The sequence below is a fragment of the Lepidochelys olivacea genome (assembly GCF_965140295.1).
Source record: "Lepidochelys olivacea isolate rLepOli2 genome assembly, chromosome: 13".
Taxonomy (NCBI): domain Eukaryota; kingdom Metazoa; phylum Chordata; order Testudines; family Cheloniidae; genus Lepidochelys; species Lepidochelys olivacea.
Window position 1 is genome coordinate 38,618,728 of NC_140423.1, and position 27,852 is coordinate 38,646,579.

Genomic DNA, 27,852 nt, shown 5'->3' on the forward strand with positions numbered 1-27,852 from the left:
GTTTTATTTTTTAGGCTAATTTAAAAAAATGCCAGCCTGTTTAAAAATGTAGGTTTTCCCTCATTCTCTCCCTTTGTGAGTTTTAAAAAAACTCAGTGAAATCTGTGAAGGAGCGAAAATACTTTACTGGGATGAAATTACTGACAATTGGAAGAAAGGGTTGGGGAGGAGGGGCTTTTTCACACGCACGCTTGCATCCATTCCATGTTAGGTGTGTGTTGTGTGATGGTTGCTGGAGATTTTTCCCCTAGTGGTATCCATAGGGGCTGGGCCTAGCGCCCCCTGGAGCCCTGCGCTCATGCACCGGTATAAAGGGGCACCACTGCCCCCGCACCCTTCGATTCCTTCTTGCCGCCTGAGACAGTTGCCGGAACATCTCTTGCGATTGCAAGTTTCCTAGTGCTTCTTGGACTTGTTCTTGGAGTTTTTCTCTTGTGTATAGTTCAGAGTTTTACTTTAGTTACTTAGTTCGGTGTCCCGCTTCGGGTGCCTGGCTTTCCAACCGTGAGCTGCCTGCCGTAAGCCCAGGCCAGCAAGCAACCTGCATGCGAGCTGCTCAAAGTGCTTCGGAGAAGCTCACGTCAAGGACAGGTGCAAGATCTGCAGAACTCGGCACAGCTGAGGACAGGGACGTTCGCTTGAATGCCCCGTTATTGGAAGTGGCTCTTAGCCCAGGAACATCGGCCTTGGTGTACACCGGGCCCCTCCCAGCACCACGGCACTCCCTTTCACCACTCTCCATCTCCCATGCCAAGGAAGAGGCACAAGAATCAGCGAGCAGAAACCTGACGCTCCCTGGTGCCTCGGAGGACTAGGTGGGGGACAAGGTGAGACCCACACCAGGCCAGTTGTCCTCCCCAGAACCATGGGCGGCAGCAGCAACGGTCCCCCAGGCACCAAGCCTGGTCCAGGACCCATCACCGACTCCTGGAAGCGGTCGGGGCGTCTTCCACATACAAGCTCCATTGACTCCTGGAGGCGTTCCAGGCAGTGAGGTGCTTAATGTCTCTCCCGGTGCCCCCCACGTTCTGGAACCTCAACCAGCCCCTTCCAGGGGAAGCCCTCCACCCATGGGCCCACCATGGTCTCCGACCCGGCGCAGCTCTCCGGCTTCACAGCACCGTTACCAGCCTCCTGGGCACCAGTTTCTTGGCATCAGTCCCCAGAGCCACAACACATATCCCTGGTGTCGCAGCACCTGTCTCAGGCTCGATGCCACTCCCCGGCCCCCCATCACCGCCAGTACGTGGACATAGCAATGGCTCCGCCATGGTCCCCAAGGGAGGAATCGTCTTCTGACTCCAGGGTTAATCCATCCCTCCCCCAAAGAGGCACTGGTACCAGTCGTACACATCAGACCTCAGTGCAGATCTTTCTGCAGGTGCTTGGACACCTGGGCATTGGCCGGCACATTGGCCTTATTGGAACCCGTGGACCTTACTCCCAGATGTCATCCTCAGTGGTCTCCGAGGAGTACCCCAGTACTGGACCTGGATTCAGACTCCGACCCTAGTACCGAGCTTCCATCTGTTGCAGTGGAGGAGGAAGCAGCCCCTGATGGTTTCAGCCACTACCAAGCAGGGCAGACAGGGAGGAACAAGCACCACCCCTGAAAATAAGGATATGAAAAGACTCGATTGGTTTGGTAGGAAGGTGTGTTTGGCAGCCAGCCAATGACTTCATATCTCCAACCAGCGGGCGTTGCTGGGGAGACGCTACTTTAATATTTGGTACTCTGTGGCCAAGTGTCAAGACCCCCATCCCAGGAGTCGAGGCAGGAACTCTTGGCCATCATGGAGGGAGGCAAGACCGCCTTAGACGTGGCCGATTTGGCAATCAGATCCTTGGCATCAGCTGTGTCTGTCCGGTGCAGTTTGTGGCTGCGGTCTTCGGGCCTTTCTTACAAGGCTCAGCAGTCAGTCCCAGACCTCTCCTGTGGAGCAGACGAACCCTGAGCTGCACGGCTTGAAGGACTCCAGGGCCACGCGCTGCTCTCTACGTGCCCCGAACCTCAGAGATACTTCTAGCCACAACCACCTCTCAGGTTCTCAGGTCTCCCAGGAGCAAGGCCTGCAAGAAAAAGGGGAGAGACTGTAAGTGCCAGCACTAGTGAAGTCAGTACAAACTACAATTTTATACAGACGACGACTTGGTTATACTGCTCTATAGACTATACACTGAAAGGTAAGTACCATGTTTACATTCCAGTTGATTTATTTTATAATTATATGGTAACAATGAGAGAGTATTTTTTCACACAATGTACAGTCAACCTGTGGAACTCCTTGCCAGAGGATGTTGTGAAGGCCAAGACTATAACAGGGTTCAAAAGAGAACTAGATAAGTTCATGGAGGATGGGTCCATCAATGGCTATTAGCCAGGATGGGCAGGGATGGTGTCCCTAGCCTCTGTTTGCCAGAAGCTGGGAATGGATCACTTGATGATACCCTGTTCTGTTCATTCCCTCTGGGGCACCTGGTGTAGGCCACTGTCAGAAGACAGGATACTGAGCTAGATGGACCTTGGGTCTGACTCGGTCTGGCCGTTATGTTCTTAAAGGAAGCAGGTTTTCAGTACTAGCGTGCTGCGACGCTTTTTTATTTTGTCTGATTTTGTAAGTGATTTAAGTGAGGTGAAACTTGTGGTTTGCAAGACAAATCAGTCTTCTGAAAGGGGAACAGTAGTCTGGAAAGGTTGAGAGCTGCTGATTTAAAGGACACTTATTTCCATATCTCCCATCTTCTGTGGGCACGGGCGATTCCTCCGGTTCGTGCTGGAGCAGCACCCGTACCAATTCACTGCACTCCCCTGCGGTCTCTTGTCAGCCCCAAGAGTTTCCACAAACCACATAGCGGTGGTGGCAGCTTCCCTGAAGTGTCAGGGCTTACAGATCTGCCCATACCTTGACGGGCAGTCTAAGGCCATTCACAGGCTCAGGTCCAACACAGCATGGTATGGGCCACCTGTCGGGAGCTGGATCTACTTATAAACAAACAGCAATCAGCTCTGATACTGGTTCAGAGGATAGAGTTTGTAGGAGCGGTGCTTGACTCCACTTGGGCCAGAGACCACCTGCCGGAGACCCGGTTCCAACAAGTAAGGCAGAGCTCGCTGTGCTGCTCTGTGCTGGGAGGCTCTTCGGTTATGGGATTTCTGCGTGGAACACGCTGTTCGCCTCAAGGCGTCGCACCACCCCCAGGACGCGCAGGGGCGGATCACCTCAGCAGGCCCTTCTCCTCTCCCCACAACTGGTCCCTCCTCCCAGAGGTCGTCAGCGCTGTCTTCCAGAGGTGGGGACTCCTTGGGTGGACCTGTTCCCCCTCCAGATGGAACAGGAAATGGCAGCAGGTTTGCTCAACGCACAGGCTCAGCATCCGACGTCGTCTGTTCTTGTGGGCGGGGGTGACTGCTGTACACCTTCCCACAGACACGCTTGGTCCACAGCATCCTCTTAAAGACCAAGAGAGACAGGGCGAGGGTTATTCTGAGAGCCCCAGTGGCTTGGCATGCTTCTGGACCTGTCGGTGGCGGCCTTGTTCGAGCTCCCACTATTCCTGGACTCGCTCTCGCAGAACAGCAGTTGGTTGCTTCATCCAAACCTCGTGTCCCTGCATCTGATGGCTTGGCTGCTCCATGGCTGAACCCTGAGGAGGGCCTCCTTGGAGCAGGTCCAGCAAGTCTTACTGGGTAGCAGAAAACCCTCTCCCAGCGCGATGTGTGGCCAAGTGGAAGCATTACACATGTTGGGCCTTGGATTGGGGTCTGTCCCCATCTCAGTCCTCTCTGCACCCAGTCTTGCTCCACCCGAAGCACCAAGATCTGGCCCTATCATCCATCAGAGTCCACCTGGCAGCCATCTTGGCCTTCCACCCTCCGCTCTGCGGGAAATCCGACTTCTTGCATGAGATGATGGTCAAGTTCCTTAAAGGTCTGGAAAGGCTCCGCCCTCAGGTCCATGACCCAATTCCCCCATGGGACCTGAGTCTGGTGCTGTCAAAGCTGCTGGGGGGCCCCCTCTTCAAGCTGTTGGCATCTTGTTCCCAGCTTCTGCTGCTCATGGAAGGTGGCCTCCCAAAATCAGAACCCCCACTTCTGATTGTCCTTTGAGGACAAGGTCTGTCTGTGTCCTAACCCAGCCTTCCTCATGAAGGTGGTGTCCCAGCTCCCTAACAACCGGGACATTTTTCTGCCTGTCTTCTTCCTCGGGATTCGGCTGAGGAACGTTGCTGTCAACGCAGCTCTTTGGTGGCAGACAGGACAAAGGGTCTGCTGGTGTCATCTCAGAGGATCACGGACTGGATACCCGCCTGCAGCTGGGTATGTTACAGGCAGACAAACGTTTCCCTCGGGTCATTGTCACGGCTCGCTCTGCAAGGGCTTCGTCTGCAGCGTTCCTCGCGCCAGTACCAATCCAGGACATCTGCCGGGCTGCAGAGTGGGCATCGGTCCGTCCCTTCGCAGCCCGCTATACCCTCACCCAGCAGGCCCAGGCGATGCCGGCGTTGGGAGAGGGGTCCGGGGACACTCCTTGGGAGTCACCTGTTGTGGAATGGATGGGAGCCAGCACTCGGAGAAAAGACGCTGACTGACCTTCGTAACTTGTTCTTCGAGATGTTGCTCACGTCCAGTCCGGACCCACCCTCCATCCTCGCTGGCTCAGTCGCTGACGAGGAACTGAAGGGTACAGGGCTGGTGGGACCCCTTCTACCGGTGCATGAGCCCAGGGGGCACCAGGACTGGCCTCCAGGGTACCACTAGGGGAAAATCTCCAACCATGGTGCCTGTGGCACACGCCTAACATGGAACTGACGCAAGCGTCACATCTGCAAGGTCGGTAACCACTTTCTCCTCGCCTCAAACCGCGCCCAAGTGCCATTAACAGTGGGCCGCCCCCTTCCCAGGCTTCAAAACCACCGCAGGAGAAAAAGGGGGGACTTTTTTGGTTGCTTTGATATTTTTTTTAAGTGGTATTTATTTTTTGAGGGTTCTAAGAATTAAGATTTCAGAGAATGGCAAAATTGTGACCATTCTTAGTCTTTTTGTTCTGTTTTTCCCAGGAGGTGGTGTCAGAAATATGAAAACGGGGAGGGGAGGGGTCACTCTAATTGAACACTTTTCGAAGGGGGAAAACTGCTCTAGACATGAGAGAACAGGCCCCTTTATCCAGCTTTCGCCAGGCTAAAAACCTTGAAAATGGGGGGGCACCATTTTTTGGTCATTTCCTTTTTCCTCTGCTTTTATCCGTTTTCTTTTTGCTTGGAAAATAAAAGAAGCAGAGAAATGGCGCTGGTCTTGGTTTGTAGGGCTCTGACTATAGCTGGAGGTTTTCAAAGGAAAAAGGAATAAATGAAACCTGCTACGAGGGAGGGGAACGGGCTGAGTTCTTAATTTTGGCCAGGTCAGCAGAGGAGAAGAGCAAATGTTTTCTTGCCTGATGCTGAAAAAATAATTTTTAGTGTGAAAAATGAGAGGTTTGGTGAGCTGTTTTGTGGGGGGGTTGGATGGGGGCACAAGAAAAGGGGGTTGAGCCTCCTCGTGGGAAGGGGGCTTCAGCTACCAGCCTGAGCCTCCCTCTAAGAATTGCTACAGCCTGGAGAAAGGTCGCCCTGGCCTAGTGAGGGGGAGACAAGTGGGGGAGGCCCCTGCCCCATACATGGGGGAGCACTCCAACCCCCCTGGCACCAGCTGCAGGAGGGAAGAACACTGGTGCTTTTTGGCCCCATGACCTTTGACCCCCGTCTCTGTAATGCTAAGCCCCACAACCTAGAATTCACTGCCCCACTCTGCCCCCCGGGCCTACCTGCCCTTATCTGCCCCACTGCAGGAGGGGCCCAGGGCCTAGGGGAACAACATCCCTCCCCCAATTCCTCTGGTCCAAAGTACTAACCCCCCACCTCACTCCTAGATGGTCGCCTGGGGGCTATAAGGACATTAACAAAACTCTACCCCATAGTGCCCCTCACTCCTGACCCACGGCCCCTGCTAGCCCAGCCCTGCCCCCCACCCCAGCCCTCCTGGTGCCCCTCACCCGGGCGCTGGGTTCTTTGTAGGCCAGGGCTGAAGGCGGCCAGGGACTGTATCAATTCGGCTTTCACAAACTTTCCGGGTTGTGACTCCGGGGGGCCCAGCTGGGGATAAGAGGAGTGCTGGGAGGGCTGCCAAGGGAGTTGAGTGTCCCCCCGCTGGGTCACCCCATCCCTGCTCCCCATAAATCTCCCCCCCACACCCCACTTAAAAATTCCACAGCTCATTAAAAACAATCACATTTTCCGGTTCCCAGCCACTGCCGAGGGCAAGTGATGCTCGCCCGGAGCTGGGAAAAGGGGGGCAGGAGGGGCAGGGCTGGGCTCTCGGGAGTGAGGGGCACCGGCAGGGCTGGGGAGGTGGAGGGGGCACGGCTGGGCTAGCAGGGTCGGTAGTGAGGGGCACCAGCGGGGGGCCCCAGGGCTGGGCTGGCAGGGGGCTGCGGGTCGGGAGTGAGGGGCACCAGCAGGGCTGGGGGGGCAGAGGAAGACTCGGAAGGGGGTTGGGGGGTCTCTTATCTCTCCCCCGCAGCAGGCGGCTCCGGGGGCCGGAGGGAAGGAGGCGGGCGGAGGGGTGCGGGGGGGCAGGACTCAGCTCCGTCTCCGCATCCTTCGCTCGTGTCCAGGCCGCGGCTCCCGCTCCTCTCCCGTCCCCCCCGCCCCGCTTCCTGCCCTCGCTCCCCCCACCGACCCAGGGTCCCCCAGGCCCAGGTAAGTCCCTGGGGGGCGTCTGTGGGTGTTGGAGAGCGGGGACGGGGGTCCCCCCGAATCTCCTTCCCCCACTTCCACATTCCCCTGGTGTCTCTTCAGCGCCGGGGGGGAACCTGCGGGAGGATTGGGGGGTCAGGGGAGCTCAGGGGCTCAGTGGGGGGATCTGGGCTGGGGGGAAAGTGGGGAGCGCGGGGCCGGGGGGTCTGGGAGAGCGCGGGGAGGTAAATGCGGGAGATCGAGGTGGGGGGGCCCAGGGACTGGGGGGGAGTCAGGAGGTGGGGCCCAGTCTGGGGGGTCGGAGTCGGGGGGGGGGTAGGCTGGGAGCTGTTTGTGTTTCTCCCTCCTTGTCTCTTCCTCCTTCCCTCTCTCCAACCCCCCCGATAGGGTGTCTGGGATGGGGGAACCCGGGGGGGCAACGGCTCCCCCCTTCTTTTGTCCGACGGGCGCGTCCGGAGACATTAAATATTGAGTGTGACAATCGCAATGGCGGGGGAGGGGACGCGGGGGGGGGGCGCGGGGATCTTCTCCGTCTGTCTCCAGCGGCTCCGACCCTCATTAGCCATTTCGGTCACGCAGCTCCGCTGTAAATCTGCCTCCAGACCCACGGTGCCCCTCACTCCCGACCTGCAGCCCCTGCCCCGCTCCGGCTCTACCGGTGCCCCTCACTCCCGACCTGCAGCCCCTGCCCCACTCCGGCTCTACCGGTGCCCCTCACTCCCGACCTCCAGCCCCTGCCCCACTCTGGTTCTGCTGGTGCCCCTCACTCCCGACCTGCAGCCCCTCCCCCCCGGCTCTGCCCCCCCCCCGATCTGCCGGTGCCCCTCACTCCCGACCTGCAGCCCCTGCCCCCCACCCAGATCTCCTGACCCACAGCCCCCAGCTCTGTTGAATTCTCTGCTGAGCCCTGGAAGCTCATCACACTGGACGCTGGTTTCTCTGCCCCCTTTGCTCACCCCTTGTGCCCCCCCCCCACCTGCTCACGGTGGATTTTATGACATCTCAGTGCTTGGAGGGGGAGGGGCTCTAGGGTGTCTCCCTCCATAGCTGAGCCCCGTGTCCCTCCAGGTGCCCCCCGATGGGGTAGCTGGGCGGGGGCCCATGGGCAGTGCCCCCCTCAGGAGGCAGCATGAGTGGGCAACATGCCCAGCATCCTGGGGCTCCTGCTGACCTGGCTGGGGGCTATGGCTGCGCCGGATGCCTGGGTCCCCCCTGGCCGGGCTCCCGGGGGGCCCCAACCCAGGGCTGGGAGCGCCCCCTGCTGAGATCTCGACGTAGCTGGGTCTGGAACCAATTCTTGGTCATCGAGGAGTATGCCGGCCCCGAGCCTGTCCTCATCGGCAGGGTGAGTGCCCGAACACCTGGGTCCTGTGGGTGGGGGGAGGGCCTGGAAATCTGGGTCCCGTGGGCATGGGGAGGGCCTGGACACCTGGGTATTCTGGAAGGGTCTAGTGGTTAGAGCGGGGGTGGAGCTGGAAGCCAGGATTCCTGGGTTCTCTGCCTGGATCTGGGAAGGGAGCGGGTCCTTCAGAGGGCTGCAAGCCCGGACGCCTGGGTCCATGCGCCCCTCTCCCCACAGCTGCACTCGGACGTGGACCGGGGCGAGGGGCGGATCAAGTATGTGCTCACGGGCGAAGGGGCCGGGACGGTGTTTGTGATCGACGAGCGGACGGGGAACGTGCTCGTGACCAAGACCCTGGACCGAGGAAAAGGCCCAATACACGCTGCTGGCCCAGGCCGTGGCCCAGGCCTCAAACCGGCCCCTGGAGCCGCCCTCCGAGTTCATCATCAAAGTGCAGGACATCAACGACCACCCGCCCATCTGCCCGCGCGGCCCCTGCCATGCCACTGCGCCCGAGATGAGCAGCGTGGGTGAGTGCGCCCAGCCTGCCAGTGCCCCTCACTCCCGACCCGCAGCCCACCCCCCTCACTGCGCTCTCCCCCCAGGGACATCCGTGATCCAGGTGACGGCCCAGGACGCCCATGACCCGAGCTATGGGAATGGCTCCAAGCTGGTGCACATGGTGCTGGAGGGGCTGCCCTTCTTCTCCGTCGACCCCCAGACCGGTAGGGCAGACGCCGCCCGGAGAGGTGGGGGGAGACGGGGTGAAGCCTGCTGGGGGGCTGGGATGCAGGTGGGCCATGTAGGGTTGGTGTTGGTTGCGGGGGAGGAAGTGGGGGGGGGTGTGATGTGGGGCCCCAGTTTGTCCGTCTCCCATCCCCTGAGTGTCTGTGCCCCCCTGCCCCCTCCAACCCATCTGCCCCTGCTCATGGCTTCTGTGGCCTCCATCTGCGTGTCTTTGAGTGTCCTCCCTCAGAGCATACGTCCATCGCCCCATCCGTCCCTCCCTCTGTCCGTCCATCCCTCCCTCCGTCCACCCGTCCATCTGTCTGTCCACCCGTCCCTCCCTCTGTCCACCCATCCGTCTATCCGTCCACCCATCCATCGCCTCTTCCACTCATCCGTCCATCCATCCGTCCCTCCGTCTATCCTTCCCTCCATCCACCCGTTCCTCCCTCCATCCGTCTGTCCGTCCACCCGTCCACCCATCCATCGCCTCGTCCACTCATCCGTCCACCCGTCCCTCCGTCTATCCTTCCCTCCATCCACCCGTTCCTCCCTCCATCCGTCTATCCGTCCACCCATCCATCGCCTCTTCCACTCATCCGTCCATCCGTCCACCCATCCGTCCACCCATCCATCGCCTCGTCCACTCATCCGTCCATCTGTCCACCCGTCCCTCCCTCTTTCCGTCCGTCTGTCCGTCCACCCGTCCATCCCTCCATTCACTCGTCTGTCCACCCGTCCCTCCCTCTGTCCCTCCGTCCGTCTGTCCGTCCACCCGTCCGTCCGTCCGTCCGTCTGTCCACCCGTCCCTCCATCTGTCCACCTGTCCCTCGGTCCGTCTATTCCATCCACCCATCCCTCCTCCATCCCTCTGTCCATCCACCTGTCTGCCCCTCCATCCGTCTGTCTGTCCATCCGTCCGTCTGTCTGTCCATCTCTACATCCGTCCACCCACCCACCCGTCCATTGCCCCCTTGGTCTCTGACTGCCCCCTCTCTCCCGTGGCAGGCGTGGTGCGCACCGCGATCCCCAACATGGACCGGGAGGCACAGGCCGAGCTGCTGGTGGTGATCCAGGCCAAGGACTTGGGGGGCCACGCTGGGGGGCTGTTGGGGAGTGTCACTATCACCCTGAGCGACGTCAATGACCCAAGTTCCCCCAGAGTGAGAGACCCACTGCCCCCCCCCGGGTCCTCTGCTGCCCCTGCCCCTCCTCCACCCCCCTTGACTCCCTCTCCTGCCCTGCTCATGTACTCAGCCCCCTGGCCCCCACCCCATGCCCCCTTTTCTCCCTCAGCCCCGGGACCCAGCCTCACATATCACCCCCCACCCTGTATCCCCAAGCTGCTGTGCCGCCCAACCCTCTCTATCCCCACCCCATTTCCCCAACCTCCCCACCCCGAAACCACAACTGCTGTGCCCATGCCCCTCCTTTGGCCTTTAACTCCCCCCCCATCGCCCCTCACTTCCCCTTCCCTCCCCCTTTCACCTTCCTTCTGTTTACTGGGGGGGCACTGGGTGTGTGTGGGCTCCCAGCAGAGGGGTGCTATGGGGTGCAGGGGGGTGCTGGGTATGGGGGGCTCCCAGCAGAGGGGTGCTATGGGGTGCAGGGGGTGCTGGCTATGGGGGGCTCCCAGCGGAGGGACGCTATGGGGTGCAGGGGGTGCTGGTTATGGGGGGCTCCCAGCGGAGGGGCGCTAGGGGGTGTGGGGGGTGCTGGCTATGGGGGGCTCCCAGCGGAGGGGGGCTATGGGGTGCAGGGGGGTGCTGGGTATGGGGGGCTCCCAGCGGAGGGGCGCTATGGGGTGCAGGGGGTGCTGGCTATGGGGGGGCTCCCAGTGGGGGGCGCTGTGGGACACAAGGCTGGCTGGGGGGGCGTCTCCCTCTGGCTGACCCCCGGCCCCCCCGGCAGGTTCTTACCAGTTCTCGGTGCTGGAGACGCTGCTGCCTGGCTCCCCCGTGGGGCGGCTCCGGGCCCACCATCCGGACGAGGGGCAACGCGAGGCTGCTGGACGGGGATGGGCCCTTCGCCATCAGCACCGACCCGCTGGGCCCTGGACCCCCGGGCCGGCCTCCTCACCCTCAGCCAGGTGCCCCACCCGGACACCTGAGTCCCCGCGAGCCTCCCCTGCCCTTCCCTAGACCCTGGGGTCCCATCCAGCTACCCGCCCCCCCGCCCCAAGGTCCTGCCGTCCTACCCAGACCCATCCCGCCCGGACACCAGGGTCCCGCTGTGCCCTCCATGGCTACGTGTCTTGCTGCCCCCTTTCCCTACCCCCCTTCCTGGATGCCTGGGTCCCTTTGCCATTCAGCTTCCCAATGCCCTCTTTCCCAGGCTGGGATCCTCCCCTCAGGGCCAACTGCTAACCCCCCCGTTCCCCCCCCGAGCCCGGCTGCTGACGCCCCCTGTCACGGGGTGCCCGGGTGATGCCTGGGACTGCTCCCGACGAAGCCAGCCAGGACTCTGGGGGAGCCTCCTCTCGGGGCGCAGCCCGTCTGCAGGACACACAGCTCCCCCGGCTCCACCTTCCTGGGTCTGACCCCGGAGCATTCAGCCTCCCCTGCCCCTCGGGGCGCTTCCCACAGCCAGTCCGCCCAGGCGGGGTCCTGGGGGGCAGAGGGTCCTGCCCCCCGACTCTGCAGTCAGACGGGACTCTCAGCCAGCCGGTAACACAGAAGGTTTATTAGACGACGGGAACAGGAGCCAAAACAGAGCTTGTAGGTACAGGAAACAGGAGCCCGAAGTCAGGGCCATCTTGGTGCCAAAGAGGCCAGAGCCCCGTCTGGGCCCCGCTCCATTTCCCCAGCCAGCTCCAAACTCCATTTCTCCAGCCCCTCCTCTGGCCTTTGTCTCTTTCCCGGGCCAGGAGGCCACCTGATCTCTGTGTTCTCCAACCCCTTCAGTTGGCTCCTTGCAGGGGGGGCCCCAGGCCATCAGTGGCCAGGAGACGGGGTGTCGGCCATTCTCTGTGCAGACAGCATCACGCTGGCCCACTAGGGCTCTGCAGCAATCACACCCCCTTATCCCACCCCCGAGATACTTCAGAACTGCATAGGGGAAACTGAGGCACCTACACCGTATTCAGAGAGAACATTAAGAACAGTCCCACTTCGTCACACCCCCATCTCCCCCAGAGACCGACTGCTAACCCCCTCCTCTTCCCCCCACCCCGGCTTCCCCCACCCGCTGGACTTCGAGCAGCGCCCAGCATACACCCTGGGGGTGGAGGCGGCCAACACGCAGGTTGACCCACTGTACATCCGCCAGGGGCCCTTCAAGGACGTGGCCACCGTGCATGTGGCCATGGAGGACGCAGCCGAGCCCCCAGCCTTCGCCCGGCCCAGCTACCAGCTGGGTGTGCCCGAGGACAGCCCCCCCCGGCACCGTGGTGGGGAAGATCACAGCCTTCAACCTGGACATGCCCAGCAGCGCCATCTGGTACCAGCCACACCCTGCAGGGGGCACTGGGGGTGGTGGCCATGGGGGGAGCTCCCAGCAGGAGGCACCGTGGGGCACACGGAGGCAGTGGCTGTGGGGGGAGCTCCCAGCAGGGGGTGCCGCGGGGCACAGGGAGGTGCTGGCTGGGGGGGAGCTCCCAGCAGGAGGTGCTATGGGACTGGGGGAGGCACTGGCCGTGGGGGGAGTTCCCAGCAGGCGGCACCGTGGGGCACGGGGAGGTGCTGGCCGGGGGGAAGCTCCCAGCTGGGGATGCCGTGGGGCACGGGGAGGCGGTAGCCGTGGGGAGAGTGCCCAGCAGGGGGTGCCGTGGGGAACGGGGAGGTGCTGGGCGTTGGGAAAGCTCCCAGCAGGGGGCACCGTGGGGCACGGGGAGGTGCTGGCCGGGGGGAAGCTCCCAGCTGGGGGCGCCGTGGGGCACGGGGAGGTGCTGGGCGTTGGGAAAGCTCCCAGTAGGGGGCACCGTGGGGCACGGGGAGGCGCTAGCCGTGGGGAGAGTGCCCAGCAGGGGGTGCCGTGGGGCACGGGGAGGTGCTGGGCGTTGGGAAAGCTCCCAGCAGGGGGCACTGTGGGGCACGGGGAGGCGCTAGCCGTGGGGAGAGTGCCCAGCAGGGGGTGCCGTGGGGCACGGGGAAGCGCTGCCCGTGGGGAGAGTGCCCAGCAGGGGGTGCCGTGGGGCACGGGGAGGTGGTAGCCGTGGGGAGAGTGCCCAGCAGGGGGTGCCGTGGGGCACGGGGAGGTGCTGGGCGTGGGGAGAGCTCCCAGCAGGGGGCACTGTGGGGCACGGGGAGGTGCTGGCCGTGGGAGAGCCCCCTGACCCGCCCCGATCTCTTGCTGCTCCCCCAGATACTCCATCCTGCCCCACTCAGACCCCGGGCGGTATTTCAGCATCAGCCCCCAGGACGGGACCCTCCGCACGGCCCTGCCCCTTGACAGGGAGACGCTGGCCTGGCACAACCTAACTCTGGTGGCCACTGAACTAGGTAAGGGGGGGCCCAGCCGGAGGCAGATGCCCAGGGGGGCTGACACCACTGGGGCAGGGGGAGAGGTCTATGGGGGCCCAGTGGGGGGCAGCTGCCCTTGCAGGGGGTGCTGACAGTTCTGGTTTGCCTTAGTATGTATTCACCAGCCTTTTCTCCCCCTCTGTGTCTGCGTGTTGGTGGGATGGTGTTTGCATGTTGTTGGCGTGTTCTTTGTGTGTCGGTGGCCTGTGGGCTCCGTACTCGCCCTGGTGTTTGGCCTGTGGCAGTGTGTGGGCTGTGTGTGCGTCGTGTATCGGGCATGGCTGCCCCGTGGGCTGCGTGTTGGTTGCGTGTGGCCCCGGCTCTGGGCGTGGTTTGCGTGTGGGCTATGTGTTGGCTGGCTGGTGGCTGGCCCTGGATTGCATGTGGGCTTTGCGTGGTGGCGGCCTATTGCCGATGCTCTGGGACTCGTGCACGGCTTGTGCATCGTTACCTGTTGGCCGCGTGTGGACTGACACGGGCTTTGCACATGGGCTGCATGTTCTGTGTTGGCGGCATGTGTGCTGGTGTTGCTGTGGATCATGGCACGATACCCGGCGCGTGGCGGGCGTGTCTCTGTGCGTGGCGGGCGTGTCTCTGTGCGTGGCGGGTGTGTCTCTGTGCGTGGCGGGCGTGTCCACGTGTGGCGGGCATGTCCCCCCGCGTGCCCGTGCTGGCCGCGTGCCCCTCCCCGTCTCTTGCTCCAGACAGCCCGGCGCGGGCTGCGCCCGTCCCTCTGGCTGTGCACGCCCTGGACGTGAACGACAACGTGCCCCAGCTGGCACCAGGGAGCGAGTCCTTCATCTGTCACGGCACAGCGCCAGGCCAGGTGAGCGCCCGGATGCCTGGGTCCCTCCCTGCCGGGGCCGATGGGGGTGCAGTGGGGGTGGGGGCTGGGAGCCAGGACGCCTGGGTTCACGCTCTTCTCCTCCCACAGCTGATCCAGACCGTCTGGGCGCGGGACCGGGACGACGGTGGGGCGGGAGTCGGGTGACAATTCGCTCCCCCCCGGGGCTGGGGCCCCCCAACATCACTGTGTGGGACAACGAGGGTGAGAGTGGCCCCCCTGCCCCCCCACTTCCCCTCCTCCCCCAGACCCCCATGCTGTCCCCCTCCCCCTCCCCACCCCTCTGCCAGCCCCGCCTCATTCCTGCGCTCCTCACCTCTGCTAGCTGCCCCCCCTCTGTCCCCCCATGCTGTCCTCTGTCCCCGGCCTTCCCAAGGTCCCCCCACTTCCCCACTCCTCCCCTGGCCCCCCACGCTGTCCCCCTCCCCCTTCCCCTCTGCTCACCACCCCTCCCCCAGCCTCGCCACTTCCCCACCCCTCCCCCAACCCCCTCACTTACTCTCTGCGTCTCCCCCCACATGGTTCAGCCGCTCTCCTGCTCCAGGCCCTGTGGCTGCCCCCCCCCCAGGTGGGCCCCCCCCTGCTGGTGCCCCTGGAGCTGGTGGATGGGGGACGTCCCCCCCGATGGGCACCCCCACCCTGACGCTGAGCATCTGCCAGTCCCCCCCGCAGGCAGCCTGCGCTCCTGCCAGCCCCCCCTCGCTGCCCGTGCCCCCCCCACTGCCCGAGCCCCCCCGGGCTCAGCGCTGCTGCCCTGCTGGCCATCCTGGGCTGCGGCACCAGCCTGCTCGGTGAGGGGGGTGTGGGGTCTGGGGGGACGGGATGGGGGAGGGGCTCTGGGGGCCCGGCACTGACCCCCCTCCCCTCAGCGCTGGCAGAGCTCCTGGCCTGGGGGCGCCCCATGGTGGGGGCAGGATGGGGCAGGAGCTCTGGGGGGCAGGAGGGAGGAAGGGGCTCCGGGGGCCCAGCACTGACCCCCCCCTCCCCCCAGCGCTGGCAGGGCTCCTGGCCTGGGGGCGCCCCAAGGTGGGGGCGGGATGGGGCAGGAGCTCTGGGGGGCAGGAGGGAGGGAGGAAGGGGCTCTGGGGGCCCGGCACTGACCCCCCTCCCCTCAGCGCTGGCGGGGCTCCTGGCCCGGGGGGCCCCAAGGCAGGCATGGATGGAGGAGGGGAACCGGGGGGACGGGCCAGGTGGCACCCAGATGGGGGGTATGGGAGGGCTGGGGGCAGGATAGGGGAGGGATGGCTGAGGTAGGAGGGCCTCTGGGGGCCCGGCACTGACCCCCCCTCCACCCAGCGCTGGCAGGGCTCCTGGCCTGGGGGCGCCCCAAGGTGGGGGCGGGATGGGGCAGGAGCTCTGGGGGGCAGGAGGGAGGAAGGGGCTCCGGGGGCCCAGCACTGACCCCCCCCCTCCCCCCAGCGCTGGCAGGGCTCCTGGCCCGGGGGCGCCCCAAGGGGGGGGGCGCGGGCAGCGCCGGCGGAGGAGGGCGAGGTGCGCGAAAACATCAGCAGCTACGGGGGGCGAGGCCGACACCCAGGCCTTCGACATGGCTGCCCTGCAGCGTCCACCCGCCCCGGACTCCTCCCTGGCCCCCCCGCCCGCCTTGCCGCCCGCCTGGGACGGGCCGACGCCGACCCCCGGGCCCCCCCCACGACTCGCTGCAGGTCTACGGCTACGACGGGGGGGACACGTCCTGCGGCAGCCTCAGCCCCCTGGGCTCCTCCTGGGGGGCAGCGCGGGGGAGGGGGGTGACCCTGGTGAGTGGGGGCCCCTCTTTTGCACTGTGGCCGAGCTCTATGGGGGCCAAGAGGGGCCCGCCTGAGGCCACGCCCACCTCCCAGCCACTCCTGAGAGGCCACGCCCCTCCCTCTTGGTCATGCTAGCATGGCCACGCCCACCTCCATCCATGCCCTGGGCATGCCACTTGGGCATGCCACTTGACCACGCCCACTTCCTGACCACACCTGCAAGGCCACGCCCCCCTCCCTGTAGGTCATACCAGCAAGGCCATGCCCACCTTCTGGCCACACTAGTGAGGCCACGCCCACCGCCAGGCCATGGCCACGGCCACGGCCACTCCTGCAGGCCCACAACACTCTCCTAGCCACGCCCCCAAGCAGGCCACTCCCACTTCCAGCCACACCCCCTTCTCAGCCCCCAAAGCATGACCAGGGCCATGGGGGCGTGGCTACATCTGGCCATGGCACCCACCCCTCCCCTGCTCCACCCTGCCCCCTCTCAGTGCTTCGGCCCCACGGCCTCCCCCACCCCAGCTCGGCCTCTGTCCTGTGTTCGCCCCCATGGCCACTCGCCCACTGTGACTGACCGTGACCCCCCGCCCCCGATTAATGCCATATCCAGCCCCCCCCATCAGGCTGAGACCCCCACCGTCGCATCCTGCCACCGCCCCCAGCCAGGAGAGCCCCAAGAAATCCCAGGGGATGAGGGTGTGGGCTGGACCCCACAGATCTAGGAACCTCCCTGCCCCCCCCAAGCCACCAGACCCCTTGACCCCCCTTGGATTCTGCACTGGGACTTTTAATCCCACTGGATACTGCGGGGGGGAGGGTGCCATTGTGTAGGGTGGGAGGGACGTACGATTGTGTTCGAGAAGAGGGGGAAGTGTCCATGTTATAATTTCGTAATAAACACTTTATTTTTTAAACTACAAACCTCTGCCTCATTGCGGGGTCCAAATGCCTGGGGTCCCTCCCGGCTCTGGGAGGGGAGTGGGGTCTGGTGGTTCGAGCTGGGGGAGGGGTTGGGAGGCAGGACTCCTGGGTTCCCTCCCGGCTCTGGGAGGGGAGTGGGGTCTGGTGGTTCGAGCTGGGAGAAGGGGAAGGGAGAAGGGAGCTGGGGGAAGGGTTGGGAGGCAGGACTCCTGGGTTCAGGGCGGATGCTATAATGACTGATCTGCCCAAGTGTCTTTGTCTCCAATTTAATTTCTATGTAAATGAGAAGGGGAGAGGGGCCAGCAGGACCCCCCCCAACAGTAGCAAAGAAGGGTGGGGGCACTGCTCCGCTGGCCCTTCCCCCTCCCTCGCTCTGCTGGAGCATGAAGGACCTGCTAATGGGGCCCCCCGTGAACACTGGGGTCCCCCCAGACAGATGGGGAGGGGGTTCAGCAGGGGCTGGTGGGACAGAGCAGAGCAATGGGGGAAAGAGGGGAGCAAGAGATGGTGGGTCAATGTGAGAGCAAGAGGGAGAGAGTGGGGCAGGGACAGAGGGACAGAGGGAGTGGGGCTGGACGGAAGGAGGGGGCAGGGACAGAGGGACGGAAGGAGTGGGGCTGGACGGAAGGAGTGGGGCAGGGACAGAGGAAGTGGGGCAGGGACAGAGGGACGGAGGGAGCGGGGCTGGACGGAAGGAGTGGGGCAGGGAGCGAGGGACGGAGGGAGCAGGGCTGGACGGAAGGAATGGGGCAGGGACGGAGGAAGTGGGGCAGGGACAGAGGGACGGAAGGAGTGGGGCAGGGAGCGAGGGACGGAGGGAGCAGGGCTGGACGGAAGGAGTGGGGCAGGGAGTGAGGGACGGAGGGACAAAGACGGGGCGGGCAGCTGGCCGCTTGGCAGGGCCGTGGGGCAGTGCAGTCGGAGGGGGAGCGAAGCAGCCGAGCGGAAGGAGGAGTCGGGGGGAGCCCAGACCCTGCCGCCCCCGGACCCCAGTTCAGATCAGGGAGTGACATGCCCAGGGCGTGGCTGGAATAACACCCCCCAGCAGCCGGGCGCGTGGGGCTCCCAGTTACTCCAGTCCCAGCCTCGCCTGCAGGGGGCGCTGTGGGGCGGGGAATGGAGGGCTGGTGCCAGATGGGGAGATAAACATGGAAACCTCCCCCCCCCCCCCCATACGTCTCGGGCCCCAGATACCGCGCTGCCCGGCCACAGCCGCGTTTATTGCTCATCTGCTGCTTTATTCCAGTTCCGGCCAGAGCCGCCTGCGCCCAGGGCCCCGCTGCTTGGGCGGTCCCAGGGGGTCCGGCGGCGCCCGGGGCCTGCTGCTTCGCGGGAGGCCAGGCTGGGTTACGCCGGGCCGGCGCGGGGCTGCTGGAGCGGGGTGGGTCCAAGCCGGGTGTAGTCACGGTGCCCGGCTGTTTTGCGCTGCTCTAAGCCACGTCGTGCTGCTGAGCGCTGGGCCGCGCCGATTCATAATGCTCCAAGTCCGTTTATCCTGGTATAGACGGGCTAATGATGCTCCAGGCTGGTTCCTGCTGGTTTATACTGGTCCACACTGGTCTGTTCTGCTCCCTCCTCCTCCTCGGTGGGCCCCGGTGCCCGGGCCAGGCCCCCCAGCTCCCCCACGTCGCCGCGGGACACCCAGACCCAGCCGCTCTGGCGCACGTGGAAGACGTCGACGCAGCCCCCGGAGTAGGCGTCGCGGCGGGCGGCGTGGGCCACGGCGCGGCGGGCGAGGGCGTAGGCGGCGGCGGGCGGCATGTCAGGGCGGTAGGCCCCGTCCAGCAGCCCGTAGGCGTAGGGCGAGCCGGAGCCCACGGCCACCAGGTCCAGGGGCAGGCGGGTGCCGTCGCTATGGACGTACCAGAGGCCGGGGCCGGCGCGGTCCCAGCCGCAAAGCGCCACGGCCACGCCCAGCCCGCGCCCCCGCCACGCCCGCAGCCCGCCCGCCAGCAGCGCCGCCGCCTCGGCCACGCCCGGCTCCCGCCCGTCCTCCTGGCGCCGCAGGGCCAGCTGGCAGCGCAGGGCCCGCAGCCACGTGGCGCAGTCGGCCGAGGTCCCCGAGGTGGTGGCCAGCAGCCGGGCGTGGACGGGCAGCACCTTGCGGGAGGCCGGGCAGGCCACGTAGGTGCCGCAGGACGAGCGGGTGTCAGCTGCTGCCACCACGCCCTGGGCCAGCCGGAAGGCCAGCGTGGTGGTGCCGTGGGGCAGGGGGCAGGGGGTGTCAGCAGGCACCGGGCAGGGGGGTGGCAGGGGCCACGGGGGCGGCGGGGGGCGGGGCCGGCAGCACAGTAAGTCCTGCAGAGCCATGGGGCAGCCAGGAGAGTGGGGCGGGGAGGGAGGGTACCAGCAAATATAGGGGGACGGGGGAGGGGAATGTCGCTGGGGGGAGGGGAGACAGTGTCATTGGGGCAGGAGAGAGTCGGGCGGGGGAGCAGCGCTGGGCGGGCGGGAGGGAGCCCCCCGGTCGGTCTCTGATTCCCCCCCACCCAGACGCTGCCTTGTCAGCTCCTGTCACACTCCATTGCTCAGCCCGGCGTCCCCCCACCCCCACGCCGCGTCCCCTGCCCAGAGCTGGGGGCAGAGAGAGACGCACAGGGGATGTGTCAGGTAACAGCACCGGACCCCTTGCCCCACACCTACCAGGGCTGGGGGGGCCGCGGGCAAAATGGGGGTCTCCATGCTCAGGAGGGGAGTGGCAGCACACACACCCGAGGTGGGGAGGGGGTTGCACACGCACAAGGGGCTTTGCACTCGCACAAGGACTTTTGCACGGTCTCAGCGGGGCTTTGCATGCCCAAGGCGTTTGGAGGGTTGGGGGGAATTGGCACACCTGCCGTCTGCTTTCCACGTGCCCGGGTACTTGGCACACCCAAAGGCATACGGCCAGGTGCAAGGGGTTCTGTACAAATGGGGTGGGGATGCACTCAGAGGAATTGTACATGGGGCATGGCAGAGCACTTTGCACACTCAGAGGGGATTGTGCACATGCATGTGGGGGCTGGTGTGTTTTGATCCATACAAGGGGTAGCTTGCACACAGAGACGGGAGCCTGAGAGGGGGGCTGCACCTGCATAGGGAGCCACTGGCTGCCGTGCAAAGGGGGCTGGCCCAGCCCCAGGCATTTTGCACACTTGAGTTGGGGTTGTACACACACATGTTGACGGGCAAGGAGCCACCCTTACACACCAGGCATTTTCGTGCACATCAGGGGCAGCTGACTCCAGCACAGGGCTTTGTTTCACCCCCACCTCTCCAAGAAGGTTTGAGGGAGTTGCATGCTCTGGGGGGGAAGGGGGGAGTTGCACACAGAGACAGTAGCTTGCACATTCATGGGGCAATTTATAGGCTCCCAAGGGAATCTGCATATTGCAAAGGGATTTTCACGCCCAGCAAGAGATTTGCATGCACACAAAGGGGTTTGCATAAATGCAAAGGGGGAGTTGTGCACTGGCAAAGAGGGGTTGCACAGTCAAGGGGGTGTTGCACACTCACAAAGGGGGTTGCACACACCCAGGAGCTTACCAATTTGCAAAAAGGGCTTGCACACTCAAGGGGGCTTGCACATTCATGTGGCAGGTTGCACACTCCCAAATGGTTTCCACACTCCCAAAGCGGGATTTGCATGCTCCCGGGAGTTGCATGCTCACATGATGGGATGCACAAACATGCGGCAAAGAAGGGTTGCGCAGTCGAAAGGGTGTTGCGCACTCACAATGGGGGTTGCACACTCCCAGGTGGTTTGCACATTCACAAAGGGGCTTTGCACACTGGCCCCCAGAGGCTGCCAACTGACGAGTGAGTGTGCAGGGGGGGCTGCACTAGGGTTCTCAAGTGTCCAGTTTTGGACAGGAATACCTGCTGACCGGGCCATTAAGAGTCTGGTCAGTGTCATGGCAGGGCTAAGGCAGGCTCCCTGCCTGCCCTGGCCCCGTGTGGCTCCTGGAAGCAGCAGCATGTCCCCCCTCCAGCTCCAAGGGGTAGTGAGGGGGCTCCGCGCACTGCCCCCAGCCAGAGCCCTAACCCCCCACGCCAACCCTGATCCCCCTCCATCCCAGCCCCACCCCGGTGCCCGCCCCCCCGGCCAGAGCCCTAACCCCCCACGCCAACCCTGATCCCCCTCCATCCCAGCCCCACCCCGGTGCCCGACCCCCCGGCCAGAGCCCTCACTCCCCCAGCCCCAACCCTGATCCCCCTCCATCCCAGCCCCACCCCGGTGCCCGCCCCCCCGGCCAGAGCCCTCACTCCCCCAGCCCCAACCCTGATCCCCCTCCATCCCAGCCAGAGTCCTGCCCCGCCCCAACCCCACCCCAGTGAAAATGAGTGAGGGGGCGGGGCCTCGGGGAGGGGCGGGGCCAGGGTGTTCGGCTGGATGGGAGTAGAAAGGTGGCAGCCCGAGGTTGCACGGCCCTTGCACACGGACTGCAGGTGTGACCTGCCGCAGGGGGATTTGCACGCGCTGGGGGGCGGGGCCCTTTCCAGGGCCAGTCATGCCCCTAATAAAGATGGCCGCCGCTCACCATGTGTTAGACGGGAGCGAAGTGAGGCTGCTCATAACCAAGATGGCCGCTGCGGGATCTGTCACGTGATCTGCACTGACCTCGGAAAGATGGCGGACCGCCGCTTTCAGCAGGTAGTGAAGCCGCCTTGCCTGTTTCCAAGATGGCCGCCACGCACAGCTTTACGCGAGCCCATCACCCCAACCCAAGGTGGCCTCCGAATCCTGTGAGTGACCTAGGTAGTCTAGCCAGCTCGCCTTCAAGGCGCATGCGCTGCCCTCACCGAAGATGGCGCCCACGCACCATACATCTGATAGGAGGTGAAGTCAGAGAGCCCTTCCGTCCAACATGGCGGTCACAGTGCCGCCGAGTCACGCTGTGCCCTCACCCAAGATGGCGGCCGGCCTTACATATGGGACAGGGCGAGGCCACGCCCCCATCCTGCCCTCACCTAAGATGGCGCTGGCCAGCCTGCTGCCGCCGGAGCTGCCCGTCAACCGGGCCGGCTTCTTCGGGCTGGCGGGGCGCTGCGAGCTCCAGGCCCCCGGGCCCCGCCCGGCCCCAGGCCCGCCCGGCTTGGCCCCGCCCGCCTGGGGGCTCCCGGCCGCGGGGGACGCCAGGATCGAGCTGCTGCACGGGACCACCACGCTGGCCTTCAAGGTGGGCGGGGCCGGAGAGGGAGCCCAGGGGCGGGGCTAGGCTGGGAGACCCCCCCCGGGGGGGCGGGGCTAGGCTGGGAGACCCCCCCCGGGGGGGCGGGGCTAGGCTGGGAGACCCCCCCCCGGGGGGGGGGGCTAGGCTGGGAGACATCCCCCCCAAGGGAGGAGGGGGCGGGGCACAGACTCTGCTATGTGTGTGGGGCGGGAATTAGGGGGGTGCCCCCTGTGACATGCTGCAGGGAAGGGGATTGAGGGCTGCGCCAGAGTCCATATGGGGGGCACAGTGGGGTCAGGGTCAGCCCCTCTGCCCCGGAGTGGGTTGGGCAGTGATCTGGGGTGGAGCGAGGGTGTAGGAATGGGGCTGCCATCCTCGGAGTGGGGGTGCCTTGCCCCAGCGGGGCCATACCCGGGCTTGTGCCCCTGACCCGCCCACCCCCTCCAGTGGCAGGAAAGTGGCGGTGGGGGGCACTGTGCTCCAGGGGGGCGTACCCCAGCTTGGTGCCCCTGACCCCTCCTCCCCCAGTTCCAGGAGGGTGTGGGGGGGGGCACTGTGCCCTGGGGGGGCGTACCCCAGCTCGGTGCCCCTGACCCCTCCTCCCCCAGTTCCAGGAGGGCGTGGTGGGGGGGCACTGTGCCCTGGGGGGGCGTACGCCAGCTCGGTGCCCCTGACCCCTCCTCCCCCAGTTCCAGGAGGGCGTGGTGGGGGGGCACTGTGCCCTGGGGGGGCGTACCCCAGCTCGGTGCCCCTGACCCCTCCTCCCCCAGTTCCAGGAGGGTGTGGGGGGGGCACTGTGCCCTGGGGGGGCGTACCCCAGCTCGGTGCCCCTGACCCCTCCTCCCCCAGTTCCAGGAGGGTGTGGTGGTGGGGGGCACTGTGCCCTGGGGGGGCGTACCCCAGCTCGGTGCCCCTGACCCCTCCTCCCCCAGTTCCAGGAGGGCGTGGTGGGGGGCACTGTGCTCCAGGGGGGCATACCCCAGCTCGGTGCCCCTGACCCCTCCTCCCCCAGTTCCAGGAGGGCGTGGTGGGGGGCACTGTGCTCCAGGGGGGCATACCCCAGCTCGGTGCCCCTGACCCCTCCTCCCCCAGTTCCAGGAGGGTGTGGGGGGGGCACTGTGCCCTGGGGGGGCGTACCCCAGCTCGGTGCCCCTGACCCCTCCTCCCCCAGTTCCAGGAGGGCGTGGTGGTGGCGGTGGACTCGCGGGCCACAGCCGGCTCCTACGTGGCCTCGCAGACGGTGAAGAAGGTGATCGAGATCAACCCCTACCTGCTGGGCACCATGGCGGGCGGCGCCGCCGACTGCAGCTTCTGGGAGCGGCTGCTGGCCCGGCAGTGCCGCATCTACCAGCTGCGCAACAAGGAGCGCATCTCCGTGGCCGCCGCCTCCAAGCTGCTGGCCAACATGGTGTATCAGTACAAGGGGCTGGGCCTCCGCTTGGGGACCATGATCTGCGGCTGGGACAAGCGGGGCCCAGGTGAGGGCACCCCTGCCCCAGAGCACCCAGCCCCCTCCTGGGAATCTCCCTGCCCCCCGGGGCCCCAGAGTACCCAGCCCCCTCCCAGGGTCTCCCCTCCCTCCCCAGCTCCTCCCCCCTCCATTCATTTGTCCCTACCTTCCCCCTTGGGATGATCCCCTTATCTACACCTTCCAGGGGACCCTCATTGCCCCATCCCCTCCCCTTTGGCTTCACTTTGGGGAGAGGAGTTACATGTGCAGTGCCCCCTGTCTCTGGGAAGAGGGGGGACCCCGTAGCTGGGGAGGGGGAGCCCCCTGTCCCTGGGAAGAGGGGGGACCGCATCTCCGGGGGGAGCCTGCAGTAACCCCCCTCTTCCCTCAGGCCTGTACTATGTGGACAGTGAGGGGAACCGCCTCTCAGGCACCGCTTTCTCCGTGGGCTCGGGCTCGGTGTACGCCTACGGGGTGCTAGACCGCGGCTACGCGCCCGACATGTCAGCCGAGGAGGCCTACGACCTGGCCCGCCGTGCCATCTACCAGGCCACCTACCGCGATGCCTACTCCGGGGGCGAGGTCAACCTGTACCATGTCCGGCAGGACGGCTGGGTCCGCGTCTCCACCGACGACGTGGCCCAGCTTCACGCTCAGTACTGCGGGGACCCGCAGGGGGACGGGGCACCCTGAGTGTGGGCTGGGGCCGCGGCGGGGGGGGGGGCACGGATTGGCCATGGGGATTCCCTGAAGGTTACAAAGGAAGGGGCTTGGCTGGGGTAACTGCACATCGCAGGGGACATGGCCTATAGCTGGGGGTGGAGCTAGGGCCATGGGGTGGCTGCAGGGGCCCATGGTGCGAGGACCCTGCTGGCTCCCTATAAAGCTTGTTTCTGCCCCACTGCTGGAGAGTGTCGTCATTTGGGGGGGTAGGGGGTGGGCCTAGTCCTAAGCTGGGCTGCTAGTGAGCCCAGCCTGGCCCGCCTGCGCCACCCACTCCCTGGGCTCAACCTGCCCCGGATCAGGGGGAGCCTGGCTCGGGGAATCCGGTGGGGGGTGGGGAGGCAGGCTGGGGGCTGGACGCAGTGCTCTGACCCTGAGTTCTCTGGCCTCCCAGGAAGGCTGGGGGAGGCACAGGGGACATCGCCGATGGGGGCAGTCAGGATCGGCAGGGCCAGTGCCTGGCTGCTTCCGGCTTTACAGCCTGAGGGGCTACCCCTACCAGCTGTAAATCCCCAGGGACAGGGCCCGGGCAACCTCGCCTGACCCTTGCGCATTGCTGGCTTCCAGGGAGTATTGTGGCACTGCCCAGCGGGCCCCAGTTCATTAATTCCTCGAACAAAGGCTCAGAGCCAGCTGGGGGCGAGCGAGGAGGCTCTGCCAGTGCGGCCTTTCCTTGCGGTAGAAGCTGGCTGCCTGGCAGATCCCCAGAGGGGAACTCACCAGGGCATCGGCCGCCTGTCAGGTGCGGTTTGTCATTCGCCTGCCAGGGGCCGGCCAGTGGTGCTTGACCCCGCAAATGGGGGAGTGGGAAATGAGGACGAGCTGGGCGTGAGCCAGTGCTACAGCTGTGAGTAGAGCTGTGTGGGTACAGCCGGGAGCGACTGTCCCAGCCAGCGCTGCGGGGGTGAGTACAGCCCTATGGATACAGCCGGGAGCGACTGTCCCAGCCAGTGCTGCGGGGGTGAGTACAGCCCTATGGATACAGCCGGGAGCGACTGTCCCAGCCAGTGCTGCGGGGGTGAGTACAGCCCTATGGATACAGCCGGGAGCGACTGTCCCAGCCAGTGCTGCGGGGGTGAGTACAGCCCTATAGGTACAGCCGGGAGCGACTGTCCCAGCCAGCGCTGCGGGGATGAATACAGCCCTATAGGTACAGCCGGCAGTGAGTGTCCCAGCCAGTGCTGCGGGGATGAATACAGCCCTATAGGTACAGCCGGCAGTGAGTGTCCCAGCCAGTGCTGCGGGGATGAATACAGCCCTATAGGTACAGCCGGGAGCGACTGTCCCAGCCAGCGCTGCGGGGATGAATACAGCCCTATAGGTACAGCCGGCAGTGAGTGTCCCAGCCAGTGCTGCGGGGATGAATACAGCCCTATAGGTACAGCCGGGAGCGACTGTCCCAGCCAGCGCTGCGGGGATGAATACAGCCCTATAGGTACAGCCGGCAGTGAGTGTCCCAGCCAGTGCTGCGGGGATGAATACAGCCCTATAGGTACAGCCGGGAGCGACTGTCCCAGCCAGCGCTGCGGGGGGGAGTGCAGCCGGGAGCCCCTGTCCCAGCCAGCACAGACAAGACGTGGGGCTGGAAGGTGAAGCTGGCCAATGAGGGTGTCAGTGGCGACAGGTGGATTTGCTCTGTGCAGCCCACCCCAGAGCCGGCCCGGGGTCGGTGCCATCCGGCCGGATCATGTTCCATGGGCTTCGGAACCAGCCCTGTGCCCTGCCTTCGCCTGCGATGCCGAGGTGGCTGCATGTCAACAACCCACCAGGGAGCAGCAAGGAGACGGGCATAGAACCCAGGAGTCCGGCTCCCAGCCCCACTGACCAATGGACCCTACTTCCTTCCCAGAGCCAGGGAGAGAACCCAGGAGTCAGTCCTAGCGCCCAGCCCCTGCCCACTCTAACCACTAGACCCCACTCCCCTCCTGGAGCCAGGGAGAGAACCCAGGAGTCCTGGGCTCCCCCCAAGTGGCCCATGCTCCTCAATCCTGCCTCACCCCATCTCACCCCCACTTCTCTTTGCTGGGTCACTCTGTGGGAGGTGACCCAGGGTTAACCTTGCCCGCACCCCATCTCTGCTTGACCCCACTGCCCCTTCCCCTGTATCCCCACCGTAGGGTGAGGAGTGGGAAAGGGGGGATGGAGGTGGGGGGAGAGTAAGAGAGACAAGGGTGCTCCGGAGCTGGGGCATGAAGAGAGGGAGGGTGGAGCACCGGGGGAGAGGGGGACAGGGAGCCAACCCAGGAGGGGAGAAAGGACAGAGAGAGGGTGGCTGGGGGGGACTGGGAAGGTGGGAGCATGTTGGGGTGTCCCTGGCAGGGCCCCACTGAGGCATGCAGGAGAGGGAGATGTGTGCAGCTGGGGGTGTGCAAGCTGTGGGCCCACATGTGCAGCTGCGGAAGGGGGGGGTGGGAGCCACCGGGGGAGCAGTGCATGCTGGGGGTGGGCATATGCAGCTGAGGGGGGGGAAGTGGTTGGGGGATGGGAACAGCTGGGGTGCCCCTGGCAGAGACCCACCAAGGAATGCATGTGGGGGGGGAGGCAGGGGTGTGAGCAGCTGGGGGTGTGCGCGCTGTGGGTGGGTGTTTGTAGCTGGTGGGGTGGGAGCAGCTGGGGGGAGCGGTGTGTGCTGAGGGCGGGCGTGTGCAGTTGGGGGGTGGGAGCAGCGGGGGGGGTGTTAAGGGGTGGGAACAGCCGGGGGAGAGGTGTGTGCTGAGGGCGGGCGTGTGCAGTTGGGGGGTGGGAGCAGCGGGGGGGTGTTAAGGGGTGGGAACAGCCGGGGGAGCGGTGTGTGCTGAGGGCGGGCGTGTGCAGTTGGGGGGTGGGAGCAGCGGGGGGGGGTTGAGGGGTGGGAACAGCCGGGGGAGCGGTGTGTGCTGAGGGCGGGTGTGTGCAGCTGGGGGGGTGGGAGCAGCGGGTGGGGTGTTAAGGGGTGGGAACAGCCGGGGGAGCGGTGTGTGCTGAGGGCGGGCGTGTGCAGTTGGGGGGGGGTTGAGGGGTGGGAACAGCCGGGGGAGCGGTGTGTGCTGAGGGCGGGCGTGTGCAGTTGGGGGGTGGGAGCAGCGGGGGGGTGTTAAGGGGTGGGAACAGCCGGGGGAGCGGTGTGTGCTGAGGGCGGGCATGTGCAGTTGGGGGGTGGGAGCAGCGGGTGGGGTGTTAAGGGGTGGGAACAGCCGGGGGAGCGGTGTGTGCTGAGGGCGGGCATGTGCAGTTGGGGGGTGGGAGCAGCGGGGGGGGGTTGACGGGTGGGAACAGCCGGGGGAGCAGTGTGTGCTGAGGGCGGGTGTGTGCAGCTGGGGGGGTGGGAGCAGCGGGTGGGGTGTTAAGGGGTGGGAACAGCCGGGGGAGCGGTGTGTGCTGAGGGCGGGCATGTGCAGTTGGGGGGTGGGAGCAGCGGGGGGGGGGTTGAGGGGTGGGAACAGCCGGGGGAGCGGTGTGTGCTGAGGGCAGGTGTGTGCAGCTGGGGGGGGGAAGCTGGGCGGGTGTGTGCAGCTGGGGGGGTGGGAGCAGCGGGGGGGGGTTGACGGGTGGGAACAGCCGGGGGAGCGGTGTGTGCTGAGGGCGGGCGTGTGCAGTTGGGGGGTGGGAGCAGCGGGGGGGGTGTTAAGGGGTGGGAACAGCCGGGGGAGCGGTGTGTGCTGAGGGCGGGCGTGTGCAGTTGGGTGGTGGGAGCAGCGGGGGGGGGTTGAGGGGTGGGAACAGCCGGGGAAGCGGTGTGTGCTGAGGGCGGGCGTGTGCAGTTGGGGTGTG

At 65.3% G+C, this 27,852-nt stretch overlaps 3 protein-coding genes and 1 pseudogene across 4 annotated transcripts; 3 read left to right on the forward strand and 1 right to left on the reverse strand.

The window, feature by feature from the left end:
- The first annotated feature begins 7,595 nt into the window (after nucleotides 1–7,595).
- On the forward strand, nucleotides 7,596–13,352 carry LOC311529927 (cadherin-24-like; annotated as a pseudogene). The gene is made up of 7 exons (XR_014714552.1): nucleotides 7,596–8,077; nucleotides 8,312–8,604; nucleotides 8,680–8,799; nucleotides 9,809–9,963; nucleotides 10,712–10,889; nucleotides 11,984–12,238; nucleotides 13,103–13,352. The product of XR_014714552.1 is annotated as a cadherin-24-like (transcript).
- Nucleotides 13,326–16,727, forward strand: LOC311529337 (uncharacterized protein). The gene is made up of 3 exons (XM_084645279.1): nucleotides 13,326–14,086; nucleotides 14,195–14,308; nucleotides 15,524–16,727. Exons 1-3 carry the CDS (start codon nucleotides 13,432–13,434, stop codon nucleotides 15,985–15,987), a joined length of 1,233 nt encoding a protein of 410 aa, XP_084501405.1. The 5' UTR covers nucleotides 13,326–13,431; the 3' UTR covers nucleotides 15,988–16,727.
- Nucleotides 16,728–17,967: 1,240 nt separating this feature from the next.
- PSMB11 (proteasome subunit beta 11) lies at nucleotides 17,968–19,086 on the reverse strand (the record flags this gene model as incomplete). Its single annotated transcript, XM_084646356.1, has 1 exon — nucleotides 17,968–19,086. The coding sequence occupies one exon, from the start codon at nucleotides 19,084–19,086 to the stop codon at nucleotides 18,286–18,288; it is 801 nt and encodes a 266-aa protein (XP_084502482.1). The 3' UTR covers nucleotides 17,968–18,285.
- Nucleotides 19,087–21,705: 2,619 nt separating this feature from the next.
- On the forward strand, nucleotides 21,706–24,283 carry PSMB5 (proteasome 20S subunit beta 5). The gene is made up of 3 exons (XM_084645656.1): nucleotides 21,706–21,935; nucleotides 23,101–23,407; nucleotides 23,771–24,283. The coding sequence occupies exons 1-3, from the start codon at nucleotides 21,732–21,734 to the stop codon at nucleotides 24,070–24,072; spliced, it is 813 nt and encodes a 270-aa protein (XP_084501782.1). The 5' UTR covers nucleotides 21,706–21,731; the 3' UTR covers nucleotides 24,073–24,283.
- Nucleotides 24,284–27,852: the final 3,569 nt, after the last annotated feature.